Here is a 12,404-nt window from a genome sequence, read left to right on the forward strand (position 1 = left end):
CTCGTCTCACAGCCCGCTGCACATAGAGAGCAATATAGGCTATTATTAGTCTGGCTTGGAGGAAGTCTGGTTTTGGCACACAAAACAAATACAGCTGTAGCCATTATGACAATAGCAAAGATGCATGGTTTGAGTTTTTACAAGGTTTTACTTATGAGTTATTGATAGATAGGGCCTATCGGAAGTTTGAATATGTCCTTTTTTCAACATTGTATTTCGTCCGGTTTCTCTACATAGTATTTCCACTTTATTCTCTTCTTTATCAAAGTTTATAATGAAAGAAAAAAAACGTCCTCCTCCTCTAGTCTAGTCTCTCCCTTATACACAAGTATCTTCAAGCAACTGATACGATCACACGAACAACACTGTACCGGTAGTTCTTCTCGTAGCCCGTCAGGTGGCGCTCTCACTTTCTCAACGCCCCCACCAAAAAAAGCCACGAAGAAGAAGTCAGAGGATCCAACATGGCGGCGCCCTACAGCAGCGTTTACTGACTCCGGTCAAATGCAGCAAAGCTTCAATCCTTAAAAAAAGTCACAGAGAAGTAAAGATGTTTCCAGGGACGGCACAGCGTGTGAGAGCGGCGGCTCCTCTGCTTGAGAACCTGAGGCGGCTGTCCCTACACGGGTCGGGCCGCAGACACCTCACCGTGAGCCGCTGCCACACTGCCAAGGTCCAGCCTCAGCGCAGACCCAGGGAGAGGGTGGACATCCCCGGACTAGAGAGGGTGACCTACGGGGACAGGATGCACTTTGTCCCGGGGCTCGCTAAACCCGCCAACCCGCACTGGGAGAGGGACTACGCGGACCCCAGGTTCTACAGGTCTCCCCCGGCTCAACACATGCCGCTGAGCAAAGACAAGCCGTGCTATGTGTTCAGCCAGAGGACCAGCGCTCTGGAAGGTAACGCTTCACTCACACTGCTACTGCAACAAAATACGAGCTCAGCGCTGTTCAGAATATCTATCTATCTATCTATCTATCTATCTATCTATCTATCTATCTATCTATCTATCTATCTATCTATCTATCTATCTATCTATCTATCTATCTATCTATCCATCTATCCATCTATCTATCTCATTCCTTTCTTTCATATTGGTAAACAGAAATAAATCAAACTGATAACAACCTGATATTACCAAAACATGTCAACACATTAGTAGAACACAGAATGATATGACAACATACAACCTGACATGTAAACAATAGTCAACAACACGTAGCCTACAGAACGCTGTTTCACCCAGGTTTAGAATAACAGGAAAGACTTCCACGCCATAGAAACTTGCCTTTTGATTAAGTTCAAACTAAAGTCAATATTCTATCATGTTATGTGACAGGTGAATATCTTTGGAAATAGAGTCTAGACATAGACATGTCTGATTGATATTCAGTGATAGAACCCCTTTGTTAAAGGGATAGTTCTGTATTTTTGTGTGTGGTTGTATGAGGTACTTCTGCATAGTTAGTGTGTGTTACCTTTATGGAGATGGCGATCAGTGCACTATAAGGTGTTAGGGGGAGAACTCGCTGTAGCAGAAGTCAGCCTTGTACTGCTGCAGACAGGGCCGGAAGAAAAAACTTTTTGTGTTCCACCACATAAATGCTTTCCTAGAACCTAAATATTTGAAGTGTACGCTAAACTGAGATAGTGTTTTTTTGAGCATTCTGAATTTTTAAGTTCAGCCTTTCTCCATTGCCAGCCGGTACTCACTCAGTTGTCCTTCTCTGTCAGGTGTGCGTCAGGCCCTGTGGTTGACCAAAGCCCAGCTGATCTCAGGTCTGCCGCCTCAGCTGCTGTCACTGGCAGAGAGCCCGGCCAATCAGCTCCCGGATCAGGACGAGCGTGTGCAAAACGCCATCAAACACGCCCGCTTCTGGGACACCACAGAGGAACGGCCAGGCAAAGACAAGTACAGGTATGTGTGTGTCGCCACCACCACCATCTTCAGCGTGTGTTGTGGCTCTATCCATTCTGCCACTAGCCGTCTTAAAGGGATAGTTCAGTATTTGACCACTACACCACCAGCGACCCCGTACTTAGGCATTACTGAACATATATTAATTTTTTTGGGAAGCATTTATATATGTGGACGGAAAAAAAAGTTTTTCTCTGTCTGCAGCAGTACAAGGCTGACTTTTGCTACAGCGACGTCTCCCCTAAACTAGTGAATGTGCACTGACCCCCATCTCTATAAGCTAACACACTAACTATGCAATCATACAGTTTTGTTGACTCACACTCACCCTGTGTTCCAAAGTCTTTTTTCTATTCTACGTACATCAGCTGATCATAAAAAGTATGCAGTTTGCATGTAGAAGTAGGCATACAATTGGGACATACTTTTCCTAATTTATTTATTTACATCGTGCCTTGAACTTGCCTCTCTCTGATATATCCATCGCATGACTGGTTGTTTTCACTCGGAGGCTCAGTCGATGGGACGTAAAATTCCGCTGTGGTGGATTGTGGGTCAGAATCGCCCCAAAAAAAGCTGCTGATTTACAAACTAAATCCAGGTATTTTTCAGCATGCAGCATTCTAAATCTTTTTTCTACCATACTAAATCGCAGCAGGGAAGTGTGAGTATTGGGGTCAAAAATCTGGTTGAAAATCAGCCGCAGAGGGACTTGTTTTGGGAAATAAACCTCCCTTTTTCCCCCCTCTCTGTCTCTCACTGTTTTTCTGTGTGTTCCTTTACCATAGTAACACTCTGCTCCTCAACCTGCTCCACCTGTGTGCCACTCTCCAGAGCAGCCAGCCAGCCTTAGGACGCAGGATGATGGCTGAGAAGTACTCACTGGCTGCCACATGGAAGAGAGGTGAGGGACGCCATCTTAGATTACCTGCTGCTGCTTCTTTTGACACTCGACTACGCTCTGTGGAATGCTATGGAGCAATGTTTTTGCTAGTGGGTCTCCTTTTTTGTTTGTATTACACATGCTGGCACAAAACACATTCTTGCCAGTGTCCTCAGGCTATTTCACTTTTTCAACAGTTGGCAGTTATGCACAGCAATGCACCAAGAAAGACAAAGAAGAAGAAGACTAGATAGTATGCAAACAATGCAATCGTTTTAAAGTTTCATGGTGCTCCGTGGCGTAGTGGTTAGAGTGCGTACCACATAGGATCAGTCCTTAACGCAGCGGACCCGTGTTTGAATCCGACCCATGGCCATTTACTGTATGTCCTCCCCTTCTATCTCCGCAATACCACTCTACACTCGCTACTCTTTATCTGTCTAATAAAGGTTAAAACAGCCTAAAATTATCTTAAAAAAAAAAAAAAGTTCCATAAGAGATGGATTAGGACAGGTTAAGTCAAAACCTTAGCCTGCTGGTGGCATTAAGACTAGGGATGCACCGATCCACTATTTTTAGTTCCCATCCGATTCCGATATCTGGGTTTTGGATATCGGCCGATACCGATACTGTCCGATACGATATCATAATTGTTAAAAAATGTTTTGTTGGTGGTGATGTTATGTGTAAGGCTAGGAAGGCTTAAGCAATTCTAATGTAAAAGAGCAAGAAATATACACAAATGCATATACTGTAGGTTTATCTTAAAGGCAGACTATACAATATTGGAATGAAAATATAAATTGTAGGGTCACACAAAAATAATCCTTCTCAATGATCACTTCTGTCCCACTAGAATATGTGTTGGTGTGTTTATCTGCAGTCTTCCTCTCTCTGGCTGTATTTTACATAGTAGAATTTGTCACAGTGCAGACTTATGCCTCATTTCCACCGAGTAGAGCGGGTCGGATCGGAGCGGTTCGGTCCGGGTAGTTTGGCTTTTCATTTGCCAAAAGTTGGGTAGGGTACGGTTTAAGCGCACCTAACCGCTCTGAGCCGCTCCAAATCTCAGTACTCCTCCGTAGGGGTACTAGCCGCCTGAAAGGGTGCCGAAAATGCGGAGCTACACACTGCCGTCATTTGATTGGCCGAAAGAATCATTTCCGCCATGTGTAGTCACCTCGGCAAGAGTCTTGTGTTTTGGCGAAAATGTGAGCACAGCACTGTTTATTGTGTGGTGTTTTTCCTCGTCAATAAATTAATCTGTTGGTTACACTGTGTCCCACTGCGTAGCTGCCGCAGCCAGCACTGTTCGCTCACTGTCTATACGAGTTGCACCAAGCCGTCTCTGTGTGTTTACGCCATAGCCTAGATAGAAGTAGCCTAAATACACGCTCACAACAACATGGGGGGAATAAATAAAAAAGCGGCTGGTTTGACCGAGCAAAAACGAAAGACCGCTGGCTTGACCACAGTTGGTCGAAAGAATCATTTCCGCCGTGTGTATTCACCTCGGCTAGAGTGAAGAGAGTCAGTGTGTTTTGGCGAAAATGTGAGCGCGGCACTGTTTATTGTGTGGTGTTTTTCCTCGTCATTAAATGAATCAGTTGGCTACACTGTGTCCCACTGCTACGATGTCACGAAGCTGCCGCAGCCAGCGCTTTTCGCTCACTGTCTATATCAGTTACACCGAGCCGTCTCTGTGCTCACAACAACACGGGGGGAATAAATAAAGAAGCGGCTGGTTTGACCATGCAAAAACAAGAGACCGCTGGCTTGACCACAGTTGTTCCACAGCCCGATAGTTTGACCCACATTCTGGCGGCGGCTATCGCAGTCCAGCCTAAACCCCACCCTACCAGTAAGGGTAGGGTCATAAACCCCGCCCTACCAGTAAAGGTAGGGTCGGCGGTGGAAACAACACCGAGATTCTTAAAAGTGAGCTGTCCCGCTCTGAGCTGCTCCGACCCGACCCGCTCTACTCGGTGGAAATGAGGCATTAGGTTAGGCTTTGGTTAGCTCTCTGACTAACTAACTGATATGTACTGTTTGTCAAATTAGAAAGTAGTGTCCTCTCTCCCTCCACCGAATGTCGGCGCAGGCTCGCGCGGCTCGTTCGCTCTTTAATAGTGAAAAAATAAATATATTCGATACGCAGATTTCGGCCATATCGGACCCGATACCGATATTGGATCGGATCGGCCCAATCCCTAATTAAGACAGAAGGGAGTCATTGTATTTGGTTATAATTCAGTTGGCAGGAATGAGTGTCTGTACCGGTCCTTAATACAGTGGAGCTAAAACCCTGCTGTTTTTACCACACCATGCCACAAAGCGTTCCAATCCTTTTTACATAGTTCACTCTGAAACAAAGTGATGGACTGACTGATGTCGCCAACTGTAGAGCACCTCAACCAACACCACCAGAACTGTACATTTAAAGGTGGAGTCAGCAGTCTATTCCAAGACACTTTTTGTTCAAATCAGTGAATGCCAGTCACGTTACACTCACAGTACGGACGGGTAGCATCCTGGAAAAAAGAACAGGTTTTTATACACATGCCAGGCTCTGTAAACAAAGGAGTTGGAGCGACACTTCTCCAACCAATCAGCTACAGGGAGCGCTGGTGACGATAGTAGCCACAATGCCATTGGATAGGTAGTTAGTGCCGACTGCTGTTGCTATTACAAGGAGCGTCTGGGGGGTGGAGCCTCTGAAGGATTAGGAAGGGAGGGGGGTTTGTTTTGGTGGTCAGTTTGTTTATAAACAAGCTTTCTTTGGAATGGCTTACTACACCTTTTAATGCATCCTGAAATAATAACGACCATGCACTAGTGTGAATGTCCTCTCATGTCCATTGTGTGTGTGTGTGTGTGTGTGTACACTAGGGGAGGACCTGTTCCAGGTGAGGGGTCAGAATGGTTTGCTGCAGAGCTGCATGGACCCTCTCCCAGTGCTTGCTGGGAAACAGGAAGTGGAGCACACAGCAGAGCAGCCCCTGGAGACCTTCTACCCCGTGTCCCCCACCATCGACCTGCAGAAGGTCCAGGTGTACAAGGAGGACGTCAACTGCACAGGTGAGGAGGCTTAAAGGGACAGTGTGTACAATGTATTGGTATTTCTCAGATGATCGCTTCAAAATAAAAGTTGTTGTTTTTTCTGACCCTTAGAACGAGCCTTTTTATATTTACATAGTAGTGGGGCACTGAGGCTGCCATGTTCCACCGCCATTTATCTACAGTAGCACAGAGGAGACAAACTTAACAACCTTTACAAGTTTTTGTCCTTGAAGGCCACCGTAGATTCTCCCACAAGGGAGGGTGCCTTGACATCTAGAATCTCACTACTAAATGACGCTTAAAAACTACAATACTACCCACTGTACGTTCAAAATGAGCCCTGTTGTGTCTAGGTTTGCCTGGGGGGCCAGCATAGCTAGAGGAGTGTATACATTCACACCTGACTAAACGTTGGTCTCTGTCCGTGCTCCCATCAGGCTTCAGGGGGGAGAACCCTTACCCTCACGCCCACACGCTCTACTTCCTGGAGGGGGCGGACGAGCGCTGTAAGCTGCGGCCGGAACAGTTCAGAGCCAAGATGCTCATGTTCACCTTTGGGAACGCTCTGGCCCGCGCCCACCAGCTGTATGGGGTAAGACTCTTAACAGCACACATCACATGACTGCATGACAATAATGTATTATGTATGAATCCACGCATAGTGATCACTATCTACAGTATACAGCTATTTAAAAGACCATTTAATTTAAAATGTGCATGGGGTTTTATGTTTTAAGTGCACCATCAGCCACCACAGTGTATTTTTGTGTTATTATTATTATAATCATAATTTGTGTGTTTTATAGTTTTCACATTATTTCACAGTTTATTCATTGGTTGGTTGCATTTATGTAACTTTATTGGAAAAACTCCTTGAAAATGTTGTATTTTTTCCATGCATAGAGAGAGAAGAAATCCTGGCCAAGTTTGTTGTAATTCATGCATGAAGGGGTTTACGGTAATTGATTAATAAATAAAAATAATAATCCCTGTGTGTGTGTGTGTGTGTGTGTGTGTGTGTGTGTGTGTGTGTGTGTGTGTGTGTGTGTGTGTGTGTGTGTGTGTGTGTGTGTGTGTGTGTGTGTGTGTGTGTGTGTGTGTGTGTGTGTGTGTGTGTGTGTGTGTGTGTGTGTGTGTGTGTGTGTGTGTGTGTGTGTGTGTGTGTGTGTGTGTGTGTGTGTGTGTGTGTGTCTTGTCCAGAGCCAGCAGGTATTGGAGCGTCCCGTCACAGTGCAGGCGGTGGGGACTAACGGGAGGATCTTCCAGTTCCTGGTCTTCCAGCTCAACACCACAGACCTGTCAGGAGACAGCGGAGTCAAGAACCAGGTCAATCATCTCTCTCACTCTCTGTGTGTGTGTGCTGCTTTGGTAGAAAGGCACTGGATGATGGTGGCTTTGAAGGGACATTTAAACGGGGGAAAAACGTCTAGCATTGCTCTGCTTCATAAGAGCAAGCTACAAACTTCCATCATAACTAACCAAAAGCAGACTAAATAGCTTGTCTTTCTGGTTGATTCAGGTGTGGCTGGACGAAGACGTGGAGCTCTATGACTTTGCTAAAGTCCGACCGCTCATCAAGAAGAAGCAAGTGAAGGTATGAGGATTTAATATCCATGTGGTCAAGTGACTGCCAGATGTTTATGACATTAAGGTCACCTAATATGCAAAATGCACTTGTATTTTGAACATTAACATGGGTCCCCTGTGTGACCAGAGAGACTCCCAAAGAACGAGAAAAAAACATCCCTCTCTTTTCCTCCACCTCTCTGAAAACCTTTTGTTCAAAAACCCTAGTCAGATTTTTCTCCCCTTATGACGTCATAAGGCACTGTGAGAAATATAAACTGTTTTTTGGACACTACACCATGGAAACAGTTTTATAGAAGAAACCAGAAATGTCAATGTTGAGCCTGAAAATGAGCATAAGATAGGACCCTTTAAAGAGAACACCAATCAGATACATACTGGCTGACTATAGAACAGACAGACCTCTCCTCTGCATGAACCCACTCAATGTGTATTTTACCGACTGCTGTGATTGGAAGAGAGATTCTGATTGGTTGCTGTGTGTGTCCTTCAGGTACCAGCTGGTCTGGCAGGATACAAGCCGGAGACATTCAACAAGTTCTTGTCCCTGTACCTGCACGGAGCCGTATAGGACCACATTCAGTACCTCCAGTGTGTGTGTGTGTGTGTGTGTGTGTGTGTGTGTGTGTGTGTGTGTGTGTGTGTGTGTGAGACTGAATGTGTGTGTGTGTGAGACTGAATGTGTGTGTGTGTGTGTGAGTGAGTGAGTGAGTGAATGAATGTATGTGTATTTATGAATGGAGACACTGTCAAGTATGTGTGTGTTTTTTTTATGTGTTATTCTGGGGAACTAAAGAAAACTCCTCCTTTTCTTCCGTACAGTCAGTGAAGTGTTTCGCAACGTCATCACGTGGATAATGTAAACAGACCGAACCTCATGTTTATAAGACTGACTCCATCCCTCTGTTTGTTACTGTGAGAGCTCGCTCAATAAACAAAAACCAGTTTCCAGTCTCAGTTTAAACTTGAGTGTTTTCCTGTGGCTCACCGGTCAGCACAGGAGCTCATATACTTATCAGTTCATTCTTTGACTTTCTGAAGAAGAAAAAAAATGGTCAAACCTGTTATAACTCACTAGAACTCTATCAGGGGACGAGACTAAAGTGACATCAGCATGTCTAAACATGACACCAGAAAAAAGGAACAGTGAAAACACTTCAAACCTCCATACAGAACACTATATAGGGCTTTTCTCTTTGACACCTTGGCCTTTTTCAGTATCACCCATGGAGTCACTGAAGGCATTATGCTACTTTCTTCAAAAAATACCTGGAAACACACACTGATGTTTAAATTCAGCAGTCAGCTAAATGAAATATGGGAACGAGTTAATGTTATTAGTAAGAATGTTCCTGCTTTGACCAGTCAAAATGTCTAATGGTAAAAAAAAAATTCTTTGACTCTATGGACAACCAACAACTGTCTCTGTAATGTGGACTTAGATCTGCTTGTGTGCAATCTTAGGTTATACTTATTTCAAAACATTTTAACGGCATCATTTTTCATTTGTGGTAAATTGATATCGCCTTGCCGCTTGTTCTATTTTCATTTATGATGTGTGTGTAACTTCTGTCGCCCCCATGAGGAATAGTGAGTAATTACAACAACACTGGCTGTGCATCAACATGAGGTAAGCCTTCGGTGATCGTGCATTGGAATAGATGGAATCCTGAGATATACAGAGAGAGTTTTGTGGAGCTGAGCATAATCAACTTGTTTGGCGATGGTGTGAATGGAACCGACATTCATTCATATGAATGAGTTACACACTACAGCTTTAACTCTGGTTGGCACAAAATATATATATATTTTTTTGTAATTACTACAAAGTGGCTTTTATTACGTATTATCAATGAGGTCAAACTGCCTTTTTCAGGTCACCCGAGGTCAAGAAAATATCAGAACAGTCCCAGCACCAGACACACACTCTTAGGGTGTATTCACACATGCTGTGTTTAGTTCGGTTGAAACGAACTCAGGTGCACTTCCACCTTCGGTGCGCATCTTTCAGACAGGTGTGAATACAGCAATCGCACTCGGGGGCGGACCAAACAAACGCTCCGAGACCCAGCTGAAGAGGTAGTCTCGATGCGCTTCAAAACGCACTCTGCTGCAGTTCGTTTGTGGTGTGAATTTGGCCGGACTCGATCCGACCCAATTGCAGGAAGCACTGTGCCTTTTCTTTCTTTTCTTTTTTAATAAATCGCCATCAGCTTCACATTATGGGAAAGTGTTGTTGTCGCCATTGTTAGGAAGATTAGTTGTGGTTTGACCGGGAGCCCCGAGCGAAAATATTACATTTGATAATGATGCGTGCGGATCAGCGATCAGATGGAGAGGAGCGTCTCCCGTAGCCTACAGTGCCAACAGGTTCACGCTGCGCTTTGCATGAAGTGTGTGTTTTTATTGTTCTTCCCAACGGGACCGTCAATACTGTCCCCGTGTCAGTTTGGTGCTGAACTGCGCCGAACTGACACCCAGCTGATACACAGCTTAATCAGCTGTGTTTCAGTTTGAGCCTATTCTTCACGCGAGTCGCGCGTCCAGCAGCAAAAATACAGTAAAAATGATGTTTCACATCGTAGGCTAGAAGCCACATAACGTGGCATTGTCATAGGGCTACATATTATAAACATATGAAACAACAATAATTAGATTTTTTTCTTCTTTATTTATAGGCTAGATGTAGGCATTTTTATTATTGTTAACTCCATATTATATCAATGATAAATTCGCAGTTTTTACTTCGTTCTTCCTGCTTCTCTCCACCCCAGAATGTCTGTCCAATGAATGAATGACCTTAGATCACGTGTGGTTTTGCTTCGTAATGCTGGTTCACTTGCAAAAGGGGCGATATGAAAGTGGACCACACCAAACAAAAAAATCCAAATTCTATTTGGTCTGGACCAAAGCAAGTGAACTAACGGACTTTCCATGTGTGAATACACCCTTAAGGACAGTCCCAGCACCAGACACACACTCTTAAGGACAGTCCCAGCACCAGACACACACTCTTAAGGTAAATTGGACAAAGTGGAAACATAAGGAATCAAAGATGTCAGTTAAGCTACTCACATAAGAAATGATATAAAGCAATAAAAAAGTACATACAATACAATAATTTAGTTATTGTTGCACTCAATCTACAGTAATAAACACCCATATAAACCAGTGGGTGCTAGATTAAACTGTGTCCCTGACATTTAATAAAACCACATTTATTTTCAGAGGCTCTCTGACAAGATGGAAGCCTAAAACACCCTGAAGAAGCTGCAAAAAAAAGCTAAATCAAAACATTATCTTTATTGTAAATCTCTTGGGTTTCAAGTCCAGATTATCCAGTTTTGTCAAGTTACACAAAGATACACAAAACAGGAAGCCAGTCAGATCTGTCCTCATGGCCTAGTATTTCAGTGAATGTCAAATAATTGGATTTATTTCTCATGTAAATTCTGGGTTTGAGTTTTGCATTGCATTATCATTTTTTGTCAGATTCAGTATGATTCCAATTGTATTATCACAATTCTTTTTGACTGGATATAAATAGGCTACAAACAAATGTATCGCCTTGGGATTTTATTTTGAAACATTACCGGAACTTTCTTTGCTGAAAACGGTTGCTTTGTTATCAACCTCCGGATTGATACATTCACAGGTTGCTGTTAAGGTGAGTACGTCGAAGTTGACCTGCTCAACTTTTCTTTGTATTATACGTCTATGGCTAATGTTATCTTTCGCTGTTAGATAGGCAGCCTACCTTTACATGTAATGTAGTATGTTACTACGGGAGTTGTTTGAAGTTCGCTATAATCGTAGCACAAGAACTTAAAAGAAATGTTTGGTCTGCAAAAGCTATTTCGTATACAAAGGTTTGGGTTAATGTTAGTTTTTAACCCTTAATGTAACTTTGTTTATGCATGAACTTCCTTTGACATGTTTTCCTTTAGCCTCATACCTGTGGGAGGTGGCTATACTGTCATGGCATGTCATGCAATATTTACAGACAAAACGCGTAGCCTCTCTAGATACAGACAATGGACACTGGCAGCTACAATGTCCCATTTTAAACTCACTGAACAGGGAACACGTCAAAAACCAGTGCGGCCAACCTTATATCCATAGACATTATAACATAGCCTACAATGAAGACTGCAGAGGCTTAAGATAAGGGTTGGTTAGTACATCTGTGATCCGCCCTGCAGCATCATATGTCTGGCTAAATGTCTGGATTTATGTGGGTGTGACAAACGTTACGGTCTTGTAAGAAAAAAAAACCCAAAGCGTTCTATTGAAAATGAATCATTGTACACAGGAAGCTGTTGTAAACTATGTCGCCATCATTGGCTGTATGAGTGCAACTGTTAACCAATGTGACCTGATGTGTCATTCACTGCATTGGAAAGATAAGATCACAAAGCGTTAAGAGAGCATACCAGGACAGGCTACAGTATGTATGTTCACAGTACACAGCCAGTTCAGCAGTGTGCGTGTGCAGGGGCGTAGCACCAAATTCTGGGCCCCTATACAAAAAGTCCTGATGGGCCCCCTGAAAAGCGGTCTTACAATACACATGTCTCTCTGAGCCAGACAACTCCACAATATTTCATCTGATGAATGACCAAATCATTACTTTTACCGGTGTTTCCCCCATAATATGTCTTAGTCAAGGTGGTCACAGGCCAGGGTCACAGGAGGCGCGGCGCTTAGGGGGTATTTTGCTCAAAGATGCCAAAATGCGCACTATAGAAATAAACAACTGTTTATTTGAATACAGATGTGCAATTTTGTTTGCTATGTGCAAGTATAATTTTACAGACAGTACAAAACACAATTAAAGAAAACTTCTACTGTTTTTGTGCAATACTATGCAGACACACTAAATACAAATAATAGACCATACACTTGTGTAGGCACATCAAGTGCAAATTAAACTTTTTAAAGTTCTGTGATTAT

General features: G+C 43.5%; 1 protein-coding gene across 1 annotated transcript in view; it reads left to right on the forward strand.

Moving 5' to 3' along the window:
* The first annotated feature begins 461 nt into the window (after positions 1–461).
* The window catches only part of LOC307256047 (acyl-coenzyme A thioesterase 11-like), a 35,011-nt gene continuing 23,068 nt past the window's right edge, over positions 462–12,404 (forward strand). Inside the window, exons 1-8 of the mRNA XM_080034913.1 lie at positions 462–902; positions 1,738–1,921; positions 2,710–2,825; positions 5,694–5,882; positions 6,302–6,456; positions 7,065–7,190; positions 7,384–7,458; positions 7,945–8,016. Coding sequence (XP_079891039.1) covers positions 551–902; positions 1,738–1,921; positions 2,710–2,825; positions 5,694–5,882; positions 6,302–6,456; positions 7,065–7,190; positions 7,384–7,458; positions 7,945–8,016 — 1,269 coding nt within the window. The 5' untranslated portion in view covers positions 462–550. The remainder of the gene's footprint in view (positions 903–1,737; positions 1,922–2,709; positions 2,826–5,693; positions 5,883–6,301; positions 6,457–7,064; positions 7,191–7,383; positions 7,459–7,944; positions 8,017–12,404) is intronic.

This window comes from Ammodytes marinus, assembly GCF_949987685.1.
Source record: "Ammodytes marinus genome assembly, chromosome: 9".
Taxonomy (NCBI): Eukaryota; Metazoa; Chordata; class Actinopteri; order Uranoscopiformes; family Ammodytidae; genus Ammodytes; species Ammodytes marinus.